The sequence below is a fragment of the Taudactylus pleione genome, unplaced genomic scaffold (genome assembly GCF_031769625.1).
Source record: "Taudactylus pleione unplaced genomic scaffold, aTauple2 ptg000726l, whole genome shotgun sequence".
Lineage (NCBI taxonomy): Eukaryota > Metazoa > Chordata > Amphibia > Anura > Myobatrachidae > Taudactylus > Taudactylus pleione.
In genome coordinates this window covers 4,604,249-4,631,665 of record NW_028285128.1, presented here as the reverse complement: position 1 = coordinate 4,631,665, position 27,417 = coordinate 4,604,249, and the positions used below count along the sequence as shown (strand labels likewise).

The 27,417-nt window shown below is 46.5% G+C and overlaps 1 protein-coding gene across 4 annotated transcripts in view; it reads right to left on the bottom strand.

The window, feature by feature from the left end:
- PFKFB4 (6-phosphofructo-2-kinase/fructose-2,6-biphosphatase 4) overlaps positions 1 to 27,417 on the bottom strand; it is a 107,567-nt gene that overhangs the window by 49,646 nt on the left and 30,504 nt on the right. Inside the window, exon 1 of one of the 4 annotated variants that reach the window (XM_088456922.1) lies at positions 512 to 886. The exons of 1 other annotated variant lie outside the window; for it this stretch is intronic. In XM_088456922.1, the coding sequence (XP_088313048.1) occupies positions 512 to 635 (124 nt within the window). In that variant the 5' untranslated portion in view covers positions 636 to 886. Of the gene's footprint in view, positions 1 to 511; positions 887 to 27,417 lie in introns of those variants that run through there. 2 more of the 4 variants (XM_088456919.1, XM_088456921.1) reach the window with 2 other exon arrangements.

The window sequence follows — 27,417 nt, the reverse complement described above, 5'->3', positions numbered from 1 at the left end:
TACTTCTCTGTATGGGCACTTGCATGTGTAATATATGCCACTTTTCTGTATGGGCACTGCATGTGTGCTACTGTGTAGACACTGCATGTGGGCCACTGCTCAATGCGGGCACTGCATGCGGGCCACTGCTCAATGCGGGCACTGCATGCGGGCCACTGCTCTATGCGGGCACTGCATGCGGGCCACTGCTCTATGCGGGCCACTGCTCTATGCGGGCCACTGCTCTATGCGGGCCACTGCTCTATGCGGGCCACTGCTCTATGCGGGCACTGCATGCGGGCCACTGCTCTATGCGGGCACTGCATGCGGGCCACTGCTCTATGCGGGCACTGCATGCGGGCCACTGCTCTATGCGGGCACTGCATGCGGGCCACTGCTCTATGCGGGCACTGCATGCGTGCTGCTGCACAACTCTGTGTGGGAAACAAGACTCCTGTTTAAATGAGGTGTTGTTACAATTTGCAGTGAAAAAGAACAACGTGGGGTCCGGTCTGATTACTGGAGTACTCACGTAATACGGCTATAGGACTGTTACCTTTCCTCTGGGCGCTGTGCTGTACAGGATGGCCATTGTTATAAGGAACCCAGATTTTTTTTAGTGGGTTTTGGGTCAGCTCTCGCGGAGAATCTGCCATTGCCGGACACCGGGACACTCGCACAGTACAAGCCACGCACTGCAGTCACTCACTGGCAACTCACACCACAGGGGCCAGGGCAGACACGGCCACTCACACCGCAGGGCAGACACGGCCACTCACACCACAGGGCAGCCCGCGCCGCAGCCACTCACACCACAAGGCAGCAGCACGACATGCACATTCAGGACCAACAGTACACATCACACACACATAAACACACCCTCTCCGTGCTATCTGCACAATACGTCAGTCAGCGTGTCCTGAGAGGCTCCACCCAGGGGAGGAGCCATTTACCACAATAACACTTATTAGAGGCGCATAGCCATTCAAACTCGCTCATATTGTTTATATTACAAGCGCACTCTCCCTACAGTAATTTTTTGGAAAGCTCCTTCACCTTTAGTCAATGGAAAAAGAGACCAGTAACAGTTGCTTGTATTACATAGTCTGCTGCAGATATTGTAGATGTTCTGAGTAGATTTTATGACTAGCATCAGTTATTGTAATAGTACAGCAGAGCGACCTTTAGTTTCTACAATTATGATGGGATGTATTTTATATCCCAACACCAGTCAGAATCCCAGCACCAGCAGCCCAACCGCCGGCATCGCGACGGTAAGTATTAGGGTTAGGGGGGGTTGGGTTAAGCACTAGAGGTAGGGTTAGGCTGCGGGGGGGAAGGTTAGGTTTAGGCTGCAGGGGAGGGTTAGGGGTAGGGTTGCTGCTATTTCCTATGTGGCTAAAGGACCTCTGTGACGTATCCACCACGTGACCGCTGCAGGAGGCTGGACCGCTCCTGTGTTACCATCCACGAGGGCATAGAGGGGGAATAAATATTTGTGGCGAGCGCACAGCCACCGTGCCCGAAGCGTGGCGAGCGCCGCGAGGGGATACTTTTGGTCCGCCGTTAGCATCGCCGCCCCTCCCCCTTTCAGGCCGGGTCACGTGGGTGTGAAGTCACAGGTATATCAGCGCTGTATAGTCTAGACCTAACCTTAGGGGTAGGGATAAGGGATGGCCATTGGTGGTGTAACCATTGATGGTTACCATCGATGGTAAAATAGCAATTAACCGCCGATTGTTACAAACTATTCACTGGATGACCATCGATTGTTTCATCCCTGGCTTTTGACTAACTGGCCCGTAGGCCAATCAGAACATGGGGGTGGGGCTTTGTGGGTGCCAGGGGGTGGAGCCATGCTCTGTGTACCGGGAACTTTGTAAAAAAAATAACCAAAATGTACTTATGCTTTTACACTAATGGAGGGAAACCACCTAGCTCTTCCCCATCGATGTTGAAAACATTCGACATCGACCATAAACCATCAATGATTTTGAATCATCAATGGTCGATGGCCATCCCTAGTAGGGTTAGGATACTTACCAACAGGAGTGGGTATCCTAACCCTGTCAGGATGCCGGTGTCGGAGTTCTGACCTCCGGCATCCCGTAACGTGTATCTGTGAGTTCACCAGTGCAGCATATTATAGATAGGTAAGCACATATGAATGATGTCTACTCTGTCTCATTATCCCTACCAATCTTGAACCTCTTTTTCCTAAAGACTTAGCAATAATAACCCTATATCAATTAGATATAGCAACTAGCAGTTGGCCAAGATGGCACTCATCTGGATTGTTGCACCACCCAACTCAGTCAACCTCTAATTTTACGCCCATAGGGGGTGGTAGTGTTCACATTTAGGGACTGATTCTAAGTTGACAGCAAAGCAAAAAAGGCATGTTCATTTTACACCTGGACAAACCATGTTGCATGCAGTTAATACTGACTGCTTTTGCATGTATTGTATCCCAATTATTTATACTGTTAAAATTGTTGACCTACGTGTCAACATTCTCACAATGTCAACAGGTGAAATGGCAACATTGTCAGAATTTCAACATTAGACAGCAGGCGGGAGCGTTACGATATGAGGGGAGAGAAGGTTAGGCTCAGGCACTAGAGGGAGGGTTAGATATAGGGGAGAAGTACTCACCACAACGCCAGAGGATCACAGTTCTGCAGTGACAGTCACATGACCGCTGGGACCCAGAAGCTGCGCTGCAGCCGTCAGGAGCATAGTAAGTCACCACTGGGCCAACAGGCACAATATGTTGACATTCAAACATGTCAACATTTCATCACTGTCTACATGATAAATGTCAACATGGTCAACTTTGGCATTAAGGCCATGTCAACATTCTCATGTCGACAAGATGAACGTCGACACATCATACCACACCCGTTGTGTAGCACTTATTTTGAAGATGCCTACACACTTAGAGATATTTTACACGATTTGAACAATTCCGACGCATCGTGACAACAAATCGTGTAACATATGCCCAAATTGTGTGTCCACTCATGATCACGATGCCGATGCGCTTCCCCGCAGGTCATACATCGCATCTTCAGATCTGCCGCGCTGTAGGGCAGATTTGCCGATCTCGTACACAATGTGGTGCAGAATGTGAGTACTTTTTACTCACGATCCATCCCACGATCTATCACACATCCCGTAACTTGACTGTCAGATCCCTGTACATGCCCAATCGCCATCTTGTGCAGCATCGCGAGTTGAAGGAGAAGGATGCGATTTTCAGCTTGCACACCTGAAGTCTGGACCTGTGTATTTTGGTGAGTATTGCTGCTGCATTGATGCACCTGTAACCACTGTCCACCAATGTAAGCCACCCACTGTCCATTTACAGTATAATGCATGACCGAGCCACCGCCCACCTATATGAGGTGGTCGGTGGCTGGGTCATGCATTATACACCCTGTCCACCAATGTGAGCCACTCACCTAAACACTGTCCACCAATGTCACCCACCCTCTGTCCTCCTAAAAGTATAAAGCATGACCCAGCCACCGCCCGCCTATATGAGGTGGTCGGTGGCTGGGTCATGCACTGTACACCACCTATTCACTGTCCTCCACGGGCCACCTATTAATTACCTAGAAAATATTAAAACACCATAAACATATTGAAACACCATAACAAATATATTACAACACAATAAAAAATATTACAACACCATAACATGAACAAACACACTTAAAAATGTACCTAAAAATTACAATACAACCAAACATATCAACATTAAAAATTACAAAATTATTCAGAATTATTGCTAAAACTGTATATGTCCATATTTTTCTTCTTCCTATAATGTCTATTGATAAGGAGAGAGAATTCGTCACTGGATTCCTGGAGATCGTGGAGTCCAAAGAATGTCTATGGCGGATAAGCTGTAGAGACTAATCCAATAAGTCCAAAAAAATGGCAGCATTGGAGGAATTGCTCAAGTACAGCAAGACGTTTTGCTCTGATGCTACCATAAAAACGGTCCGCAGCAAGATTGTGCACGGTGTACGTGAAGAAACGGAAGCATTCCGGAGCGGCCACCGACGATATCTATCAGCCCATGCTGTGGTACTACCAGCTGATGTCCTTCATAAGTGAGCAGGAACCACAATGGAAGTCTCTGGTGTTGATGGCCGAGCGAGAGGGAGAAGAGGAGGCGGCAGAAGTGAGTGGACCGTCTGAGGCTGTTTTGGTAAGTAGAGACACAGTTCATACACCAAAATCTTTTTTTTTTTTTTTTAAAACAAAACACTTTAGAAAAATAAGAAATGTCCACTTTAGTCAGTTATCTCAGACAGTCCTCGTGCCATGGCATCGGACCTGGTCCATTGAAATAGGCCATATACTCCTCCCTCACTTCTTTGGCATGTGATGTCGATGTTGTTTGAAATGGTGGTGCAGACACTGATGTAAACTGGGCAATCTCCTGCATCTTCTGGCCTAGCTGTGACTGGTCCCCGTTGTGTAGTTTTTCTTCGCAAAAAGTTATGCAGCACACAGCAAGCCATCACAACGCAGTCTATCTTGTCCACATGTAGGCTTATGGTGGTGTGGAAAATGCGGAACCGGTTACTCAGTATTCCAAACGCATTTTCCACAATGCGCCAGATAGATGATAGTTGTAGATCCTCTTCTCTCTGGTCACGCCCCTCTATGCAAATGGCTTCATCACATGTTCATGTAAAGCAAAAGCCTCGTCTGCGACGAAAAAGTAATTTAGGCCGTGCTTTGTCTCGTCCAGTGATGGCAAGTTGAGGGTTTTGTTGGTGAGTCTGGTAGAATGTCCTCTGTTTGAAGGACCCATCATCCGAATCTCAGCCATTCTTGCCAACATCCACAAATAAAAATTCATAGTTGGCATTCACCACTGCCATGAGAATGGTGCTGAAGAAGCCTTTATAGTTGTAGTAATATGATCCGCTGTTGGCAGGTGGGGTGATGCGTATATGTTTTCCATCGATGGCTCCTCCGCAGTTAGAGAAATTCCAACATTGTTCAAACTCTTCAGCGATGGTCTTCCACTAATCCACTGTGTTTGGAAACTAGAAAAATAGTAAAAAAGGGGTTAAAAAACATGACCATAATATTTTTTCTCCATTTTGTTCCTATACAGACTCCCACCCAAGACCCTGAATTGTCAACAACTCCGGAAATCAGTCTGATCGGGGACAGCGAGGTGGATACTTCATCCCCATGCCCATTGACCATTGACCCCAACCCAGCATCTTCCGCACCTCCCCAAACGTAAAAAAAAAATGCCAGGGGAGAAAATAGCAGCATCAGCAACCCACCGAGCCGGAGGACATATTCCTGCACAGGCGGAACGAGTCCTCCACAGCAAACCTGACCACATTGATGACTTTACGGCACATATAAATAGCGCAATGCTGGTCTTTGAGCTGCTGATTAGGGCTCTAAATTCAAATCTGCATATATCTACATATATAGCAGACCCTCTTATGTACTCACCTGCCCCAACTGCCTCTGTGAGGCCCCCCCAGCCCAGTTGCAGGCTACTCCCCCACCCAATATCCCATCCACAAGCCAGGCAATTTACAGTACCATGCTGGAGGCAGAAATGATTTGCCAGATTTTTATAATATGTAATGTCTTTTTTTTTTATTATTGTGCCTAAACTATCATCACATTTTATCACTCCCAATAGCTAATGTATGGTATACGGTGGTGATGGAAGCCGGGGCCACAATCTGTACTTGTGCCATATGTATAGTGGCCTGTTCAATCTGGCATCTGACCCACCGTATACCATACAGTAGCCTAGCTATTGGGACTATTTGGTGATAATGCTGTTTTCTACATTTTATATGCATACTTTAAAATTTATATATTAAAAAAACACCAACAAATTTTATTACTGTGCAGTGTTGTTGGCACAGTGCTGTCAATGCAGTCTTATTGGCTGACAATATTGTTATTTAAAGAGTTAAAAAAAAAAAAAAGATAAAAAGTTTTTCTTTCACAAGAAACAAAATGTGTAGTGTGTTTTATTTTTTTCTTACCTTGCAATACTGGTACTGCAGCACTTTAACAATAGCCTTGCAGGTCTCCGGGATGATGACGCCCAAGGACTGAGGGGAGATGAGGGTCCCAAACTTCAGGTCTTCCAGTGACCTTCCTGTAGTCAGGTACCTCTGTGTAGCCACCAGTCTCTCTTCAGCAGGGATTGCCCTCTGCAGCCTTGTGTCCTGCCTCCCGATGTGGGGGGTCACCATACTCAACAACTCCTGCTAGGTGGCGTCATCCATGCGCAGGTATTTGCGCTAGTCGTCCGGGTTGTTCTCCTTGATCTCCATCAGTAGGGACATGTGAGAGCGAGTATCCCTTTGCAGCAGCCACTCCTTGGTCCAGCATGCTCTCCTGCTTCGCTGGGCCCTCTCCTTCATCACCTTGACCCCAGCATAGGCGACCAACACTCTATACCGATAGGGATTCAGCAGCACAGAAGTCAGGAACAGGATAGAATGCAGGTAGCACACACTTGCAGGTAGAACACACCTTGTAAAAAGCAAGCCAAATACAAAACAGAGCACACTAGCAAAGTACAGGGTTCAGCAGGTATACTCCTAGCCTCACTAGTAGCAGAGCAGAATGTGCACAGGGATAAAATGGCACCTGCTTTTTATACCCCCTAGCTAGCCCCGCCCATTATTTAAATTTCCATCCAACCGTGAAGATCCTCGTGTGTTGTTTGGTAAGCTCACGATTTATCGTGCACGATCTCACGATTTGGACATCCTACACAATGCACGATAGATCGTTAGATCGTGTATCAAATCGGCGGCTTTTTACACCAAATCGTATGCATGGCTGCCGGGGAGAGCTCAAGGTACATCTTACACGATGTCGGATCGTGAGCACATCGCCAAGTGTGTAGCCACCTTGACTTTGGAATCTAGAAAATTGTCATTCTTTAAATTATTAATTATTGCTGACCTCGTAAACTTGAAGTCTGATATAGTTAACTCAGTATAGCCCAGAGAATTATCTGCAATTTTTTTTCTTATATTTTTCAAGATGCTTGGCCTGTTCCGCATGCACTATACATCTGTATCATCTTCAGCTTCTCACTCAGCTTCATCCTTCACATCCAGTTCTTCTTACAGTTTTGTTGCCTACTCCTCCACAATATTGCCAAAATATACCCCTTCCTCACTCTGGAAGTAGCTAAGATCTCGGTCCACTTACTAATTTGCCGCATTGACTACTGTGACCTCCTTCTCACTGGCCTTCCCTTTACCTGCCTTTACCCTCTACTATTCATTCTGAATGCTGTGGCTAGACCAGTGGTTCTCAAACTCGTTCATCAGGACCCCACACAGTTCACGTTTTCCAGGTTACATAGCAGGAGCACAGGTATATTAATTTGTAACCCTGTTATAAGGGTGACTGTTCCGTTTAGTGCCTCCACCCAAGCCAAGTGTAATAATAAGATAGTTTTTAAAGTGGGCCTGCTTGGGTAGGCCCCAATGATCACATAAATGATCAGATTATTTATTTCACTAGTACAGGCTAATTATAGCTAACTAAGCTTAATACTGTTTTTTCTTTTACAGGTCTTACACATCACATCTCTCTCTCTCTCTCCTCAATCCTGGTATTCAGGTGAGTTTCAACTTTGTAAATCCAATATACCGAATAAATGTAACAATTTATTTCAACATTAGCCATTAAACTTTAGGTCAACAAATAATTAAATTTCCCTCAATACAGTATATGGTGCATCAAACTATTATAACATATGACATAACATTGAATGCCTTTCTATTCAAATGCGAATATAGCAGAGCATCACATGCAAATATATCTATCATAAACATTTAGATTATTATAACTCACCCTTTCCCTTTCCTGCATGAAACCATTATATAACATTTAAAGCATATGACATCTGTCAGCAGGTCAGTCCTGTCTGAACAAAAGTTGCAAAAGTGCTCCTCAATGTGGTCCAATTGGTTACAGGGTACCTAGAAGTAATCCAACCTTTATGTTTGGGTTTTCTTTATACAAGTTCCTAGGTTTGATCTAAGGGCCTGATTCAGACCCGCATAGCACTCGCAAGTGGGTCGATGGTGGTCCAGTGCACGCGTGCGCAAGCCCTGTAGCTAGTGAGAATTTCACTCGCTCCGGGGCTCGCAACAAAACGGGGTGGCTGTCGATGTTGATCGACAGTCGCTCCGTTTTGTAGGCGGGTAGCGGGGGTGGCTGCACAAACTGAGGCGTTCCCGAAGGAACGCCTGCCGTTTGTGGGCTGCCCTACTGACATCACTTGTGATGTCAGTAGTGGACTTCCTGCTCTATTAGAGCAGGAAGTCCACTCGGCATTGCGAGTGCTGAGACCCTACCTTCGGGTCTCCTCGCAATGCCGATGGTTGCGATAGCGAGCGCCTCTGAATCAGACCCTAAGTCTCAAGAGTCCAGTCTCACTCAGTTAGACTTTAGGGCATTAGTTGCTGTTGGACAAATGATTTGTTGCTCCAAGGGTAAATGCCACTCAATTATTGATGGTAGGGACTCTGGCCCTTATTGAGGTGCTCGCTATTTGAATAGCAGGCGGAAAAAAGTGCAGAATTGGGGTTTTAGGGTGCAACGTTGCGGGAACCCCTATGCAGCCTTCAGACAGTCCCCCAAAGATAAACTGTGTCAAAAAAATAAAAAAAAACACTTAAGGACACCCCAAAAAATGACTTTGAAAAACGGGGTGAAAAAAAATGTTGGTGGACAAAGTTAAAAACTAGCGAATTTGACTCTGGGGGGTCCCCAAGTATGCCCCAAGTGTTTTGATTGCGGGTGCTTGCGGAAGGTGCATTTTTCACAATTTTTTCAAATTCACTTTAGCAACTTTTAAATGTGCTGAACCCCATTTTGAAGTACTCCAAATTTGCTGGGATAAGTTATTTTCTGGAAAAAATACTCCAGAATACTATCCTTCACCACTTGTACAAAAATGCTATTTAGCAGCTATTGAGTCCGTTTAAAAACACCAAATACCTTCAGCAAGCCATATCGGGGGGTACCATAGTAAACCCCCATGTCAGAGCATCTTTTGGGGGATGTCAGGCTGATTTCCCCAAATCTGACAGTACTTTCCACCTGTTCAAGTTTCACTGGATCCCGTTTTCGCGTACTTACAAATTGAATACGGGGTAAAGCGGGCACGCGCGCAATACTGCATCTAATACCTGCATCCTCTGCTGTGCTTCCCTGCCTACAGTACCACCTATTTGCACACTTGTCATCCTTTGCTCTCCCTCAACCCCGTGTCAGCCACCATGCCGCCTCGCCCCTGCCCCATACCAACCATCTCCACCGGCTTACATCTTCCCCTTAGATCTAGCCCACACCTTCTCACACACAACCCAGACAATCTCATCCACATATCCCCTGTCCCCTCCCTCCCATTTTCCTGTGCCCTCTGGAATACCAGATCCGTCTGCAATAAACTGCCCGCTATCCACGACCTCTTTATTTCCCACTCTTTAAATCTTCTCGCTATCACTGAAACCTGGCTCTCCTCCTCTGACTCTCCTTCACCCACTCTGTCAGACCCGACAACCACCAAGGTGGTGGAGTTGGCATCCTCTTATCCCCCAACTGCACCTTTCGCATTATCCCACCTGAGCCCTCCCTTTCTTTCTCCACCTTTGAGGTCCACTCTATCCGTCTCTTCTACCCCATTCATCTCCGTGTTGCAGTCATCTACCGTCCCCCAGGCTCCCCCACCCAATTCCTTGACAACTTTGCCACCAGGATTCCCCACTTCCTCTCTGCTGACCTCCCCTCTATAATCCTTGGTGACTTTAACATCCCTAATGAAATCACAAATCCTGCATCCACCAATCTTCTTGCCCTCTCCTCCTCCTTTGGACTTTCTCAATGGACCTCCGCTGCTCCCACTGCCTCGGCCACTCCCTTGACCTCGTCTTCACCCATCTGTGTGCTCTCTCTGACTTCTCCAACTCTACCTTCCCCCTCTCTGACCACCATCTACTCTCCTTCACTCTCTCAAGTCCTCCACTCCTCCCCTCACCCAAAGCCACCATCACCAGACGCAATCTTGAGTCTCTCGACCCTGCTGTCCTGTCTTCCTCACTTGATACTCTCCTTTCTCTGCTATCAACCATGGCCTGCCCTAACCAGGCAGCCTCCTTCTACAACATCACCCTAATTTCTACACTTGACTCCATTGCCCCCTCCTCCTCTGTCCCCCTCCGTCAGTCCAAACCCCAGCCCTGGCACTCCAAACTGACCCGGTTCCTCCAAAAATGCTCGCGCACAGCCGAGCGCCTCTGGAGGAAATCTCACTCTTTGGCGGACTTCCTTCACTTCAAGTTTGTCCGCTCTTCTTACGGCTCGGCCCTCTCCCTCGCCAAGCAATCCTTCTTCCAGTCGCTCATCTCCTCTCAGTCCTCCAATCCCCGCCGCCTCTTTTGTACTTTCAACACTCTCCTCCGCCCCCCCCACCTCCACCCCTTCCATCCTCCTTCACTGCATTTGACTTTGCCTCCTTCTTCTCTTCCAAAATTGAGGCAATTCGTCACAGTATATCCTCCAATCGCCGTGCTGCAACCCCACCTCCCCCACCATCCGCACCTCCCGGCCACCCCATCTTGTGCTCCTTCAGCCCCACCATGGGTGATGAGGTCCACTCCCTCATCTTGTCCTCTCCCCCCTCCACCTGCCCCCTTGACCCCCTCCCTTCTCGCCTTCTACACTCCCTCTCCTCCACTGCCTGCTCCCACCTTGCTCACCTTTTCAACTTATCTCTCTCCACCGGCATCTTTCCCTCATCGTTCAAACATGCTCTTGTCACACCTATTCTCAAAAAACCCAACCTCGACCAGTCCTCACCTGCCAATTACCGCCCCATTTCTCTTCTCCCTTTTGCCTCCAAACTACTTGAGCGGCTTGTCTACAGCCGCATCACCAGCTATCTCTCTGACAACTCCATCCTTGATCCTCTCCAATCTGGCTTTCGCCAACGTCACTCCACTGAAACTGCCCTGGCCAAAGTCACCAATGACCTACTTGCAACCAAATCCAGGGGCCACTTCTCTCTGCACATCCTCCTGGACCTCTCTGCAGCCTTTGACAGTGTGGATCATACTCTCCTCCTACGCACCCTTCAGGCCTTTGGCATCTCTAACACCGTCCATGCCTGGTTCACTTCTTACCTCACCAAGCGCTCCTTCTCTGTGTCTTCCTCCGGCTCCACCTCCCCCCCTTCCACCCTTCCCGTTGGTGTCCCACAGGGTTCTGTCCTGGGCCCACTGCTCTTCTCCCTGTACACTTCTAAACTAGGAGAACTCATCAGCTCCTTTAGCCTCCAATACCACCTCTATGACGATGACACACAACTATACCTCTCCTCTCCTGAACTCTCCCCTTCTGTCCTCTCTCAGGTAACCAGTTGCCTCTCCGCCATCTCTTCCTGGATGTCCGAGCGCTCTCTGAAGCTCAACATGGACAAAACTGAACTCATCATCTTTCCCCCTAATAGAATCTCCTTACATACTCCCTCTCGCTCACTTCGGTCTGCCAATGACTGTTACCTCTCCTCCACCCTGGTTACTTCATCTCATGCACGTATCCAAGATTTTGCTCGTGCAGCCCCCCTTCACTGGAATGAGCTCCCTCGCTCGATTAGGCTCTCCCCGACCTTGCAGAGCTTCAAACGTGCACTGAAAACCCACCTGTTCATCAAAGCGTACCCTTCCAACACATAACCATGTCACCAAGTCTCTGTCCCTCCTGCCTCAGCCATCTCTACCTCGCCTACTTCCTGCACTCAGGTCCCCCTCTACACACTCTTGCCTCATGTCATCTGTCAGTCTCCCCTCTCCCCTAGATTGTAAGCTCCTAGGAGCAGGGTCCTCCTCCCCACTGTCTCACAGCCTTCTTCTCTAGCACTTCTATGACAGCCTTCACCTTCCCAGCTGTATTGTGTATGGAGAATTGTGTTGCTAATTGTTACTTGTACTCTGTTTATAAGTTGGTTACTGTATTGTAATGTAATGTTCTGTGTACCCTTTACTGTATGTACGGTGCTGCGGACCTCTTGTGGCGCCCTATAAATAAAATGTAATAATAATAATACTTTTCCGCCTACAAAACAGGTGAAGTAAGTAAAAAGTCTGGGAGGTGAGTGGTCGTGCCCCGTAGCGTCTGATCTGGAGCTCGTAGCAGAGTGTGCCAGAGAATTTCTTCAAAATGTTAGTGTTTAGTAAACTATTAATTCTGTGGAAGTATGTAACCCCAGAAGTTTACAACCTGTTTTGTTAACCAGAGTGTTGGCTTAGGGACTGATTCACTCCGGATCGCAATCCTGCGTACGCGCGCAGTTCAACTGCGATAGCCAGCCAAACCACTGAGATTGCAATGCAAACTCAGCACCACATAAGGATGCCAACTTTACCATACGCACATCTGTAATGCTTAGCAGAATAGCAAAGCCATCGGTACAATCGAGTACCATCGGACCCATACGCACACTTGCATAAGCCTTGACCTTACTCAGGAAGTGAGGCCTCAGGCTGCGTATGGCTTCACAGTGGATAATTTATGCACGCCTCTGAAATGGCGTGTGACCGCACTGGCACGTCTGCGTTCGGCCAACCCCCCCCGTCACCACCCACTAACGGCACTTCCTGTCAAACACTCTGCCATGGGTCTGCGTAGCCTCTACAATCGCAGTCCCAATCGATATACCTAGTTCGCACATGCGCACTGCAATGCATGCGCAGAACGCAACAATCGCCTGATTGTGTGCCTATGAGCAACATGCATTCCTTGCTGAATCAGGCCCTTAGTTGCTAAAATCCCAGAAGGGAAATTTAGGCTACACCTTGATGTACCCAGTCCAGAGGCGTATATATAACGGGTGCAGGGTGTGCGGTGTACACGGGCTCCCGGGTATAGAGGGGCCCGCATCGGGAAAAACCCTGCACCCATATTATCTAAAACTTACCTCTCGGAGGTCCCGTGTCAGGTGTCTCAGCACTGCTCAAAATGTGGCCATTTTTCCGGCATTTTGCGCATGCACGGTGGGGAAGTCACCGGGAAAATGACGGCCGCGCCATTTCCCCAGCGATCTGCACATGTGCAGTAGACTACGGTGTTAAGAGAGTCTACTGATGCTGTGGTGGCCGGCCAGCCACGTCATTCCACTGCCGACCGCCAGGGAGAGAGGAGGGAGCCCCGGGGGGGAATGCACACGGGCCCCCTCCTCTCTTAAGACACCCCTGACCCAGTCTGCAACCTCTCCCCTTACATTACACACCTCTCTAGATATTCAGGAACCGGGACTCTATCTACTCTTGTATAGGTCCTCTGAAATGTATTTTGATAGTAGAACAATTAATTTCCATTAACTTTTATTGCTAATAATCACACAGAGGAAGATTAATTAAGTATTCTAGAGAGAACAAGTGGAGGTGTTGCCCAAAGCAACCAGATTCTAGCTACAGTATCATATTATAGATTGTAATAAATGATAGCCAGAATCTGAATGTTGCTATCGACAACACCTCCACTGCTCCCTTGTGGAAGGTTTGATAAATCTCCCCCACAGTCTTCTGACTCTTTATGGCTAACAAATGATCTCCAGAATAATGTCCAATGCTCAAATATTTATCTTACAACATGTGGCAAAATCAATGGAAAGTGAATCAAACTCTCAGAGGATGATTCCTGGTTACCAGTGCTAAAGCACAGATGTTGCTTACACAAAGTGCTTCCTAGTGAGTTGACAACAATATGGTTCTGCCAACCAAAAAAGGTTCCCTCCCTCATCTGTTACTATGTGCCAGGTGCAAATGAAAGCACAATTTATAAATCAGTTTTGTGTCTACTTCAATTTCCAGCTCCCGAATGCTGGCGATGGCCCTCCTGCGTCAATGGGAAGTTTGGGGGAAGGGGCTGTTGCCAATACAACTGTTTGTTTGCAAAAAGTAGCAGAGTATTGCTGAAGCCTTTGATTCCATGCACAGTAATTCTGGTTTGCTTGAGGGTACTGTCAACAATATTCTTAAAGCTAGGTGCACAATATGCAATAACTGTGCCAATCGGTTAATTCTCGACTGGTCTGTCCGATCATTGCACAATGTGTACACTGCACACAGAGATGACAGTCATTTACAGACCTCTCAGAACAGCTCCCAACATCAGGAGTTGAGCTCCAGCATCAGTGAGGAGAGACACTGCTATGGGGGCCACATATCAAAACTTCTATTCTCCCCCCCTACCCCTCTGTGCCGGGGGGCATACTTACCTACTCTTAGATGCCTGGAGAGCAGACAAAGCTGGCCTCTTTGGGGGGGCGGGGCTTGGTTTTTATGTCATTAGGCCCCGTTCCAGTCTCAGCAAACTGGCATGAATTGCGCGTGCGCGAGGAGGGGGCGGGACTAAATGGCACAGATTTGCATCATTTAGCCCCACCCCCTCCATATAGTGCCGCGATTCACAGCAATTATGCCGCGAATCCTGGCTAGGGATGACCATCGGTGTAGTTACCATCAATGGCATTTTTGCAAGTGGCCATCGATGGTGACCAACTATGCACTGGATGACCATCGATTGTTTCACCAACCGATGGTCATTCCTGTTCTTTAACTGTCTGGCCCATGAGCCAATCAGAACTGGGGCAGAGCTTCACATGGGTCAGTGGGCGGAGCTATGATCCATGTCTCGGCACCTTGCAAAAAAAAAAACTCAGTAATGCTTTGCCATCGATGGAGGGAAGCCATCTGGTTCTCCCCCATCGATGATAAAAGCATTCGACGTCGGCCATAAACCGTCGATGGGTATGAATCATCGATATTCGATGGCCATCCCTAATCCCGGCAGTTATCTCCCCATCCTGACCACTTCACCAGCAAGTGGGTGGGGTACGGGAGATCCGGATACTCTTCCCGGGAGAGTAGGTAAGTATGCCGGGGAGTAGACATTTTGCTACAAGGCCCCTATAGGTCTAGCTACGCCCCTGATCAGGAGTGCTGCATGAGCAGATATCATGCCACAAAAGCAGTGTGTACACGATCATCTAAAAACGTCACATTGATGTCATACATGTCTGAGTGTGCCATAATCTCTTGGATGGCGAATCCTTGCATGTTGCTTTCCAGCACCTAGATTGATGAACAGTTTCTAAGCTTTATTAGCTAACATTGCTCAAACATGCCAAAGTGCACATAAAATACCATCTGCAATTTGCTTTTATCCACCTTGTGTATGTTAAGCAATGAAAGCAAATGTAGGATTGGTTGTTATGTTTTTTTTTTTTCATAATTCTGTTTTTAATATTAATGAATAACCCTGTAAGAACACTCACAGGTGCTTCCACTCTGATCAAGACGGAATATCTCATCCCACACAGCACATTGTAGAGCATTACAGAAGGACAGTGAGTTCTCATTATTAAAATATAATATGCCCTCCTGTTTTCTAGGTGCTGTATATTATGTCAACATTCATAATGTCGACATGAGAATGTCGACATACTCACAATGTTGACTTTGACCACATCAACATTCATCATGTTGACACTGATGAAATATCCGCAAAACGTCCCTGGTGGTCTAGTGGCGACTTACCTGGTACGATGGGTCTGGCGGATTCAGCAATGTCTCCCCAGTCCGGTGGCCAGCTGATGAAGACTTCCAGCGGATCCAGCATCACTTCTGGTGGTGAGTATCGCTAACCCTCCCTCTAGTGCTGCCTAACCCTAACCCTTCCATCCCACAGCCCAACCCTAATGCCTACACCAGTGCCAAGCCCTAACTCTACTGTCCCGCAGCCTAACTTTAACCTTCCACTGCCAAGCCATGCAGAATGTCTGCATTTCACATGTCAACATTGGTATCATGTCGACATTCTGCATATGCTGACATGTTAAATATCGACATTATGAATGTGACTACATCCCCATTTGTGTATCCTCCAGTCACTCACTACATGTCACTGGCATCCTCCTCGGAGGTATATAGAGAAGATGCACAGTGGGTGGTTAGGGCAGTGGGTGGTTAGGGCAGTAGTTTATTTCATACTTGCTGGGCTGCCCCCTCCAAGTCGCATGTGTGGGGGGGGGGTGCGGAGCAGCTGAAGTGGGCAGTGCTGGGGGCATAGCGCCATTGCGTCATCTTTGCTCCGCTAGACAGTGCCACGATTACAGTTATGTAAAAGCAGGGGGTGGGGCCAAGATGACGCGATTCACCCTGCGAATCATGTCATTGGCCGACTGTACTGCCCAATTCACTCGGGAAGTGGGCGGTTATGGCTGGGGTAGTATCCGGTAATGGGAGACTTGGCTTTCCTTCCAGGCGGACAATAGCGCCACCCAATTTTTGTGAGCATCCCGGATGTTCTGGGAGAGTAGGCAAGTATAGTTTATTCACTAAACGGGGGTTTTACCAACTGTGGACATTTTTGCATTTTACTTCCTGGGTTTGTTATGGGATTTAAAGCAGCAATATTTTTTAAAGGCAACTCCTGCCTATCGGATGGAACTCCAACGACAGCAAAGTGATAAGCTAATCAATAGCCAATAGACTACTGCAGTATTTGCCAACCAGACATACTTTGTAAACATGTCACATATTACCCTTGATTTGAAGAATCAGCTCCAACACTCAGCCACCCCAAAATTTCACCACATGACATGCACACCTCCCTACATACCCTCCATTGACTGGCTAATCTAGGATCAAAACAAAATTCAAGCGGGTCAATGGCCGGGCAGTGCGCACTGCGCGTGCACAAGCCCCGGAGCGAGCGAGAAATCACTCGCTCCGGGGCTCGCAACTAAACATGGTGGCTGTCGATGTTGATTGACAGCTCGTTTTGTAGGCGGGGAGGGGGGGTGGCTGGCCAAACGGAGGCGTTCCCGAAGGAACGCCTGCCGTTTGAGGGCGGCCCTACTGACATCACTCGTGATGCCAGTAGTTGAGCTTCCTGCTCTATTAGAGCAGGAAGCTCACTGGGGCTTGTGGGAACGAGACCCTACCACAAGGGTCTCGTCGCAAGCCCGATGGTCGCAACCATCACCTGGCCGCTCGCAAAAGCTGTGGGTGGTCCCAAAAAAAACGCCCTGATTCAGAGTAAACACTCTGAAAGAACGTCCGGCTCTTAATCTGGGCCACTGTCCATTTCTGGGACAGTCCTAACCTCAGAGCTCAATTCGCACACCCCAGCTTCACAAAGTCTGTAAACAAGGAGAAACCTCCGACAGTGCAGGGCACACTGATTAGCTCAGCTGTGTCTGTGAGCATGAAACAGGATTGTGAGAAATGAATCACATCATAGTGGAGCTTTACTGAAAGGGAGAGATTGCCACTGACATGCCCCTCTTCTTGGTTCAGACCCAATTTAATTTGGCAGGAAATTTCAGGTACATTGTAGACAAGTATGGGCCTGATTCAGATTTGGGAATAGAGTAGCAAGTAACTGTGTACCTGGACAAACCATGATGCAATGCAAGGGGTGCAAATACAAAATTATTTTCTGCATGCGGGGTAAATACTGGCTGCTTTTGCATGTAGCCCACAAATGCTGGACAGCTTTATTTTTACACTGCAATTTAAATGTAAGTTTGGACACACCCCTTCCAAATCTACATCTCTCTGCACATTTTAAATCTGCCCCACCTGCCATGCAGCATGGTTTTACCAAGATGCAGTTACTTACTCTTTCTTACGCTATTCCCAAATCTGAATCAGGCCCTATATAAACTGGGTCCAGGGCCCCTAAGCCTCTGGGTCCCATAGCAATGGCAGCACTTGCACCCACTGTAGCTATGTCTATGGCAGTAGGTAAACACCTGTAGTTTAGTTCGGGACTTCAGAGATCGGAGTTAAGGCCCCCATACACTAGCCGACAGATTGCCGGATCCTGCGATTGGATCGGAAACACCGATCCGCCGGTCGGAAATGCCGACTGGCAGCCATCGATGTTCTGCAATCCGTCAGAGGATCTGTGAAATTTCCAAATCACGATCATATTTTGATCCTGATTCGCAAATCAGTGAAATCCAATATGTTGGATTTCACCGATCTTCCAACCCGGCATCTCAGGATTGCAGCGTTGCGACAATCCGCCGCTAGTGTATCTGGGCCATTAGACAGGTGAATGCCAGTCCAGCGATCAGGAAACAGAGCAGGAATAATGCAGCAATAAATATTTGCATTTTGACAGGAACTAAAAGACAGGTGTCAGAAACAGTATTAGCCAAATCAGGATTACATGCAGGAACTGGGGAAATTGAGAGCTAACAAGCAGGACCAGGATAACAGGGATTTCTTAATAACTCTGGCAAAGGGAGAAGTGAGTACAAGCTTCATATAGTTATTATGGGAGGAATATTTTAAATCCTTCCTAATACAGAGACAATCTATTCATTGGTAGATGCAAAATGTATTTATATAGGTGCTGTTTCTAATGTTACAAATGTGTGTCTGTGCTTATATCAACACATATCTAATATTATTATTATATCTCAAAGGCAGTAATTCATAACACATTTATTACATAAAAAAGCATTAATGACTGCAGTCAAATACATTCAAAATATCACATACATAGAAACAATCACCTTTGATACAGTATAACAATATAATTAAGTTGCCAGTCTGTAATTTAAAATAAGTAGCTAAAATGTATGTAATAAAGTAACACAATAATCCAGAAGATAACTCGTATCAAGTGAATAACTGCAATCAACTGAATAAGTGAATTCTGGCATAAAAGTTCATCAATAATTGTCCGAAGATTAAAATACACAGGGGAACATTAGTGGAGGAACTCCAGGCTTATTAAAGCACCATTGTAGATAGCCTCCTGTCTGGTCCCGAGGGAACACACGTGGCCGGTGCTGATGTCCATAGCCCCAGATCACTATGTACAAACTTGTCAAAAGCCACTAATCCCTCACGTCAGTGCATTTATCGGGACTCCTTCCTTAGATAACATAGCAGACACTGGAGTCAGTGGAGGTTTTAAATAGCTGCAACTGATGTAAAAACGCTGCTAGCCGCCCCTCTCAGTGTAGCGTTAAGGAATGGCTAGTGCACAGTACCTTACCTGAATATGGCTCTGCGGTCTTCAATTTATCCAGCGGCAACCAATGGAGTAATGTGGCCACTTGTCATCATTTTCAGCGTCATATACATTATGTTAATTATCGAGGGCCATCCGCCCCCCAATAATTGACCTTCCTACTCGCGGCGAGTGCCAGTGCACCTCATCATTGCTCCAGCACGGAGACAGCAGATCTGAAAATCTGCTGTCTCCACGACAGTTTTCACTGTTTCAGCAGTGAAAATTAGCACTGCAGTGTTTGGAAGGAGCCGGACAGGGGTGAAGGGATCCGAAATTATCCCTCTTCGCAACCCGTGACTCCTTCTTATAGGGAGGGAGCGGGGGTGCGAGAGCAAATGCCATCTGAAGATCAGAAAATATTGTATTTTCGACGCTTGATGAATTTGGACAGATCGGGGCTGAAAGGTAAAAGGATATGTCTCCTGCGTTACCTTTATGATGAATAGCCCCAATACTTCACCTACTTTTGTAGAAACTAAGGGCTTGATTCAGCAAGGATCGCAATTGCAAAGCTACACGCAGGCTATAGATATGATGTATGCTCTCAGGCAGCTTTGCAACTGCTATCCTTGTAATAATGCAAATGCAGCAGGAGGTGTGTGACAAACCCTGCTGCATTTGCGATCCTAGCACTGCGATGGAGGTCGCAGGCTGGGATCACCATCGCGATCATAAATAGTCGATGGTCGCGATGGTGGATGGCGCTGGGCGGGCGTCCAGCCAGCTGGTGGCCGGCATGCGAGCCCAGCAGACTGTGTACGTTCACGCAGTCCCGGGGCTGGCCACTCCTGGAAAACGGGACGGACACGCCCCGTTTTCGGGAATGCCGGCTGACCCCATCTCCGAACCACCCCTTAAATGCCTCTGCCTGTCAATCAGGCAGAGGCATTCAAGGGCTTGCGTGCGTCTTAGCAGGACCCATTCTGCACACTAGCAGAATGGGTCCTGCGCACGCGCAGATTCCCGATAATCGTGCTCTGCTGAATCAGGCCCAAAGTGACGATGAATATGGCCTTCAATGAGCGGAAATATTTGCTGAAGCTCAGAGGCTTACTCCAATGAAAATTCCAGTGTCCAGTAAGCCAGGTAACCACCTCATGCATATGATATGCAATGTAGAACATAGAGGGTCTGATTCAGCATGGATCGCTATGCGTGACTTAGCATTGCGATTGCTCTGCAATCACTCACGCAGATACAAAGCCATCGCAGAGTGAGTGACGTCAGGTCAGCGTTTGGGGGTGGTGACGGGGGAATGGTAGGAGAAACGCAGCCGCGCCTGTCCGTTTGAACGCAGTTACTTGGGCGTGCATAAATTAGCCACTGCGATGGCATACACAGCTTGTGTAATCACTGCATGCAACGCGGTCAGCAATTTCTGAGTAAGGTCAGACCTTCTGTAATTGTGCGTGAGGGGCCGATGTTACTCGATGTTCCCGATGTATATGCAGGACTGCAAGGTATTAGGATGCGAGATAGCGGCAGTGGGCGTCTCTATGCTGGCTGTGCGACGGCACTGTGATAGCATTTATTAGCATTTACCAGACAGCAGATCTGCGTACGTAATCACAGTCGCGATCTGTAATGAATCAGGCCCAGAGTTCAGACTTGGCAACAATTGTAAATCACACCATCTAGCTAAAGGTACACCGTGACATATTTCTCCTCCTTCTTTATCAAAAGGCAGTTTCTATTGTTGCACCTTTTTTGCAATGGGTGGAAGGGAAGTTCTACCTTTCTGTGTTCTATAAATGCCAAAGTACAAGTTGTTTTTCTAGGGAGTGTTCCAGTCTGTGTAACCAAGTCTGCATGGTAATCAGATTAACTCCTTTTAGAATGAATACATTAAATATCTTTTTGTAGTGATAAAATTTACACATTTAAAACAAAGATCATATTTTTACAATACAGCACATCTCACATTGGGCCTGTTTCAGCACGGAGCGCTAGTCTGCATACCCACGAACCCCGCCGCTGCGAAAATATACTAATGAATGCAATCGCAATGCCACCGCAGCACAAAATTCAGACGCCCAGGACTACATAATGCCGCCCCCTTACCTTTACTCACATCCGCAATGCTTCACTAGACAGCGTAAACATCGGTAACATCGAGAACCATCGAATCCATTAGCATAATAGTGGATGAACAGACCTCACTGTCACGGCCGGGTGCATGTGAATTCGCGACTGCATTCCTTGATGAATCGGGCCAATTGAGTCCTTGTTTTGTACAAATATCCTCATGTGCGAAGAAAAAAAAATCGGAACAAGATAAAAATACAATACTATCAATGGAAATGTTACAGTAAGTTCCTCTGAACTGAAGTGTAATGTTGCATATGGAAAGAATGATGCAGCTGTGGGGAGTAATTTACTTTTGGTACCTTATAACATATATTTTAAACTATTTATATTTTTTCTATAAGGTACTAAGATAAAAGTCATTAATGGCATTAGCATTCAGCTGACAGCAGTGTTACTTGTACCACCACCATACGCGCACGCAAGTACCCAGAAACCCCCCCTGCACGCTGATCAGTGGCGTAGCGCCGTGGGTTTCCGCACTTCACAGTAACAAACACACCACCGCCGGAGCCGGTGTGCACTCGTACTACCCGGCGGCGCTGTGTTTTCGCAGCCAATGAGAGTCAGACAGACTCTCATTGGCTGCTGTATCCACGGAGGGAGCCGGGCTGGAGCTCACTCATGAGCTCCTCCTTCCGGTTCCCGCAGTGGCTGATGGGAGAGATGTCATGATGTCTCTCCCATAGAGCTGAGCGGGAGGACAGAGGAGCAGACAGTGGCGGGAGCAGGAGCGAGGATCAGGTAAGTATATTGTGTGGGTCTTGTGTTAGGGCGGGGCACAACTTGGGGCACTGCATAGGGGGACCACTACTGAGGTAAATTTACTAAAGTGAGAGTTTTTAGAAGTGAGTTTTAGAAGGGATGTTTCCCATAGCAACCAATCAGGTTCTACTCAACATTTAACTAGCACCTTCTAGAAGATAATATAAGAACCTAGTGACAGATAAGAAAATCAGTTAAGGAGACATAGGGGCCAATTTACCCCCTGCCAGCATGCTAAGAAAAATAATATAAAAAGGTCTTATATGTCCTGCAACGAGTCCAGCATCCTACCTCCAGGGATACCAAAATCGGGGAATGGGAGCAGGTACTAATTACCCAGGATTGGTGGAGGGGCCCAACGGGAGCCCGGGTCCGCTGCGCACCCCCCACTTCTTACCTGTCAACAGCAGCCGTTGTCTCCCCAGCCCAGAAAAAGCAGCAATCTCCTCTGGCTGTGCGGCAGAAAGTGATCACACACTAGTGTAATAGTAAGCCTCAGGCTCTTTCCACAAGCTACCACTGACGCAGCATGGGGGTGGGGGTTCAGGTTGCTAGGTCCCCAGTTCCCCAAATATGTGAATAAGCAGTGGCTTCTTATTGGAAGCACTTTCTGCTAATTACACGTCAGACAGGTAGTCCCAGGAGTGTTTTATTCCCCTGCCAATAGCATAAAGCGCTTCCAATGGGAAGCTACTTCTGCTTTTAATACGGCAGCCTTATCCGGCTTCTATGGGCTGCACCAGATGCAGCCCCTAGCCGATGCAATTTTTTCTGCGCATGAGCCAGTTTTTATTGTGCAGGTTTATTCCATATACTTTTTTTGTGCATGCACAATGAATAGAGGCCACCTCCGAGTCATTAGACTGCAGTCCAGACAGCACCCCCATAATAAAAGGTAGGTCCTGCCGCTGCCTGTGACTCCTGGATATAAGTCTGCTACATGGCATTCCCTTTACCATGTCATATCAGATCCCATGTCTCAGAACTCCTGTGTTCTATACCCTGGCTCCTGTGTGCAGATGCTGATTCCGGTCACCTGCTATTTCTACAAGACAATGGGCCTGATTCAGCTTAGAGCGCAGTTGCTAATACGCATGCAATCAGCCGATTGTTACATTCTGCGCATGCATCGCAGTGCACGTGCGTAAAATAGCTATTGCGATCGCAGAGGCTACGCAGACTCGTGGCAGAGTGATTGTCAGGAAGTGCCGTTTGTGGGTGGTAACAGGGGGGGGGGGGGGTCGGGCGAACGCAGGCATGGCAGCGAGTTTGCACACCGTTGCAGGTGCCTGCATAAATTATCCACTGCACTACCATACACAGCCGCAGAAAGTATTGAACTAAACATGTGGTGAATTAAATGGGATTACCAATAGCTGCTTGGTACAGCATGCATGATTCCGAATACTAACATTACTCTGCAAGCGCTTACTAATCACTTCAAAGTCGCAGTAACCATCTAGAAAAGCATGAACTGCATGATACGTATATTTTATTTTTGGACATTACAAACTTACTAATTGTTTCCTATAAAAGGCATCAGGGATACTAACCACTTCCAAAAGGAATATTGCCAGCCGCTGGGTTTTACAAGTAACAAATATTGCCCACCAACTGCGGAATACAAAGTTGCTTATTGGGATATAAAGTGTTCTTGTTTGCTGCTACAGGTTGAGTCTCCCATATCCAAAATGCTTGGGACCAGGGGTATTTTGGATATCGGAATATTCTGTATTTTGGAATATTTGCATACCATAATGACATATCTTGGGAATAGGACCCAAATATACACACAGAATGCATTTATGTACTATATACACCTTATACACAGCCTGCAGATAATTTTATACAATATATTCAATAATTTTGTGGTTCAAACAAGGTTTGTGTACAGAAATGAAATTCATTTGTGTTTCATATACACCTTATACACTAAGCCTGAAGGTAATTTTATACAATATTTTTAATAATTTGTGCTTTAGACAAAGCTTGTGTACATTGAACCATCAAAAATCAAAGGTTTCATTATCTCAGTCATGCCAAAAAAATTCTGTATTTCGGAATATTTGGATATGGGAAACTCAACCTGTACTAGGATAAGGATTTCCATATACAGTCAGGTGCATAAATATTGGGACATTGACTGAATTTTCAGATTTTGGCCTCTATTCACCACCACAATGGCTTTGAAATGAAACAAACAAGATTTGCTTTAACTGCAGACTTTCAGATTTAATTTGAGGGTAATTACATCCAAATCAGGTGAACGGTGTAGGAATTACAACGGTTTCTATATGTGCCTCCCACTTTTTAAGGGGCCAAAAGTAATGGGACAAACTAAACAATCCTAAATCTAACTTTTACTTTTTAATACTTTGTTGCAAATCCTTTGCAGGTAATTACAGCCTGAAGTCTGGAACGCATAGACATCACCAGATGCTGGGTTTCATCCCTTGTGATGCTCTGCCAGGCCTCTACTGCAAATGTCTTCAGTTCCTGCTTGTTCTTGGGGCATTTTCCCTTCAGTTTTGTCTTCATCAAGTGAAATGCATGCTCAATCGGATTCAGGTAAGGGGATTGACTTGGCCATTGCATAACATTACACTTTTTAGCCTTAAAAAACTCCTTGGTTGCTTTTGCAGTATGCTTCGGGTCATTGTCCATCTGTACTGTGAAGCGCCGTCCAATGAGTTCTGAAGCATTTGACTGAATATGAGCATATATTGCCAGAAACACTTCAGAATTCATTCTGCTGCTTTTGTCAGCAGTCACATCATCAATAAATACAAGGGAACCAGTTCCATTGGCAGCCATACATGCCCACGCCATGACTCTACCACCACCATGCTTCACTGATGAGATGGTATGTTTTGGATCATGAGCAGTTCCTTTCCTTCTTCTCTTTCCATCACTCTGGTACAAGTTGATCTTTTTCTCATCTGTCCATAGGATGTTGTTCCAGAATTGTAATGGCTTTTTTAGATGTTGTTTGGCAAACTCTAATCTGGTCTTCCTGTTTTTGTGGCTCACCAATGGTTCACCCTCTATATTCACTCTTGTGAAGTCTTCTCTTGATTGTTGACTTTGACACATATACACCTACCTCCTGGAGAGTGTTCTTGATTTGGCCAACTGTTGTGAAGGGGTTTTTCTTCACCAGGGAAATAATTATTCTGTCATCCACCACAGTTGTTTTCCGTGGTCTTCCGGGTCTTTTGGTGTTGCTGAGCTCTCCGGTGCGTTCTTTCTTTTTAAGAATGTTCCAAACAGTTGATTTGGCCACACCTAATGTTTTTGCTATCTCTCTGATGGGTTTGTTTTGATTTTTCAGCCTAATGATGGCTTGCTTCACTGATCGTGACAGCTCTTTGGATCTCATATTGAGAGTCGACAGCAACTGATTCCAAATGCAAATGTCACACCTAGCATCAACTCCAGACCTTTTACCTGCTTAATTGATAATGAAATAACGAGGGAATAGCCCACACCTGTCCATGAAATAGCTTTTGAGTTGATAGTCCCATTACTTTTGGCCCCTTAAACAGTGGGAGGCACATATAGAAACTGTTGTAATTCCTACACCGTTCACCTGATTTGGATGTAATTACCCTCAAATTAAATCTGAAAGTCTGCAGTTAAAGCACATCTTGTTTGTTTCACTTCAAAGCCATTGTGGTGGTGAATAGAGGCCAAAATATGAAAATTCGGTCAATGTCCCAATATTTATGCACCTGACTATGTGCATAGAATTGGAATAGAGATCATTACTTATATGGATTATTGTATTTGTGTGTATGGTAAAGTGGGCGTCCTTATGTAGTGCTGAGATTGCATTGCAATCGCAGTTGAACTGCGTGCGTACTAAGGATTACGATCCGTAGTGAATCAGGGCCTATGAGTTTCTACTTGCAGTTACCTGGTGCATCCTACTACTGATACAAAATCCAGATCTACCTACTGTGCCTTATACATTCTACTATGGGAACAAAACTACTGTGTAATTCCGCCCATATTACAAAGTGCTCTGAATCTGTTGTCAGTGTATCTAGTCTAGTACTTTTAAATAGGGATGTGCAGGCTCGGATTAGTTTGGATTTTCCTGCCAAATTCAGATTTTTCCTGCCAAAAATCGGGTCTCAGAAAGAGGCAAAACGTCATCTTTCTTTGACCAACATCATCTTTCATGGACATTTGTCCAGGAATGATGATTTTTGTCCATGAAAGATGACGTTTTGCCTCTTTCTAAGACCTGATTTTTGGCAGGAAAAATCTGAATTTGGCGGGAAAATCTGAACTAATCCGAGCTTGCACATCCCTACTTTTAAACTGTCCTGATCTTGTCTACAGCGTTTCCAGATACTCAATTGTTGCCCAGTGCTTCTGACCTGGTCTCCAGACTCCAAATCTAGTTTCCTGCTTAGTTCCAGCATTTTCCAGATTATCTATCTGTTATCTATCTGTTAGGCTCCAATGTAGCTGGAACACATGCAATATCATAATTTGTGGACTTTCCACTATTGCACATTTCTGGTCAGTTCCATGAGTCAGGATTCTTGTGTGTATCTCCTTGTGTTTGGACATTCTTCCGTTTAATATCACTGGTTTCTGGACTTTATTCTGCAGTGAGTTAGCTGCTATATTTGAGTTTTGCCTTTTGTTCGTGCTTTATACCAGTTTAATTTATCACTTAAACCTATGTGAGTCAATTAAAATGTGTGGTTCACAGCAAAGGCACACACACAGGGGGATTTCCCTGTGACACTACTACTAAAAGTTCCTTCACCATTTCCAGGAATGCAGTTTATCAGGAAGGAGCATGATGTTGATGATCTGGTACCTGGGAGTGAGCGCAACAATCTGCAATAAGGCGGCAATGTTCTGCCTAACCCCAGAATGAACAATCTAAAGCACCGTTGCTGATTGAGAAGTGTGTCACCACTGTGGTCAGCTGAATAGGACATCTATATGATCTGTCAATAACGGGTCAGGGTACGGACATAGTGGGACACGGGATGCTGCAATCCATATGGACTTTACTATTCAATATTACTTTTAACTATATGCCTCAATATAAAAAAGGAGGACAATCGCATTTGACTAATGACCTGATTCAGAGAAATGCACAATACTGATGTTTTCACAGTTGAGTGATTATTGGTAGACTGCGCATGCATCAAAGTACTGTACATAGGGGGCATGGCCTGCAGCCTAACATGGAGGACTTACTTTAGTGGAGTTCCTCTACTTCGTGGCTTCCCTGAGGGTTTCCTACCTGCCCTGCGTCTGGGCGCGATCCGGGCTAATCCCTCAAACATTGCCGGACGTGTGGGCTGCCTGCTGAGCATTCTAGCGGAGCTGTAGGTACTTTCCCGACCGCAGAAACACTGTCCCTCCGGCTGTGGCCTCCCTGCTACACGTTGCGGCCATCTTGCTGCTCCCGGCCTTTCAGTGACG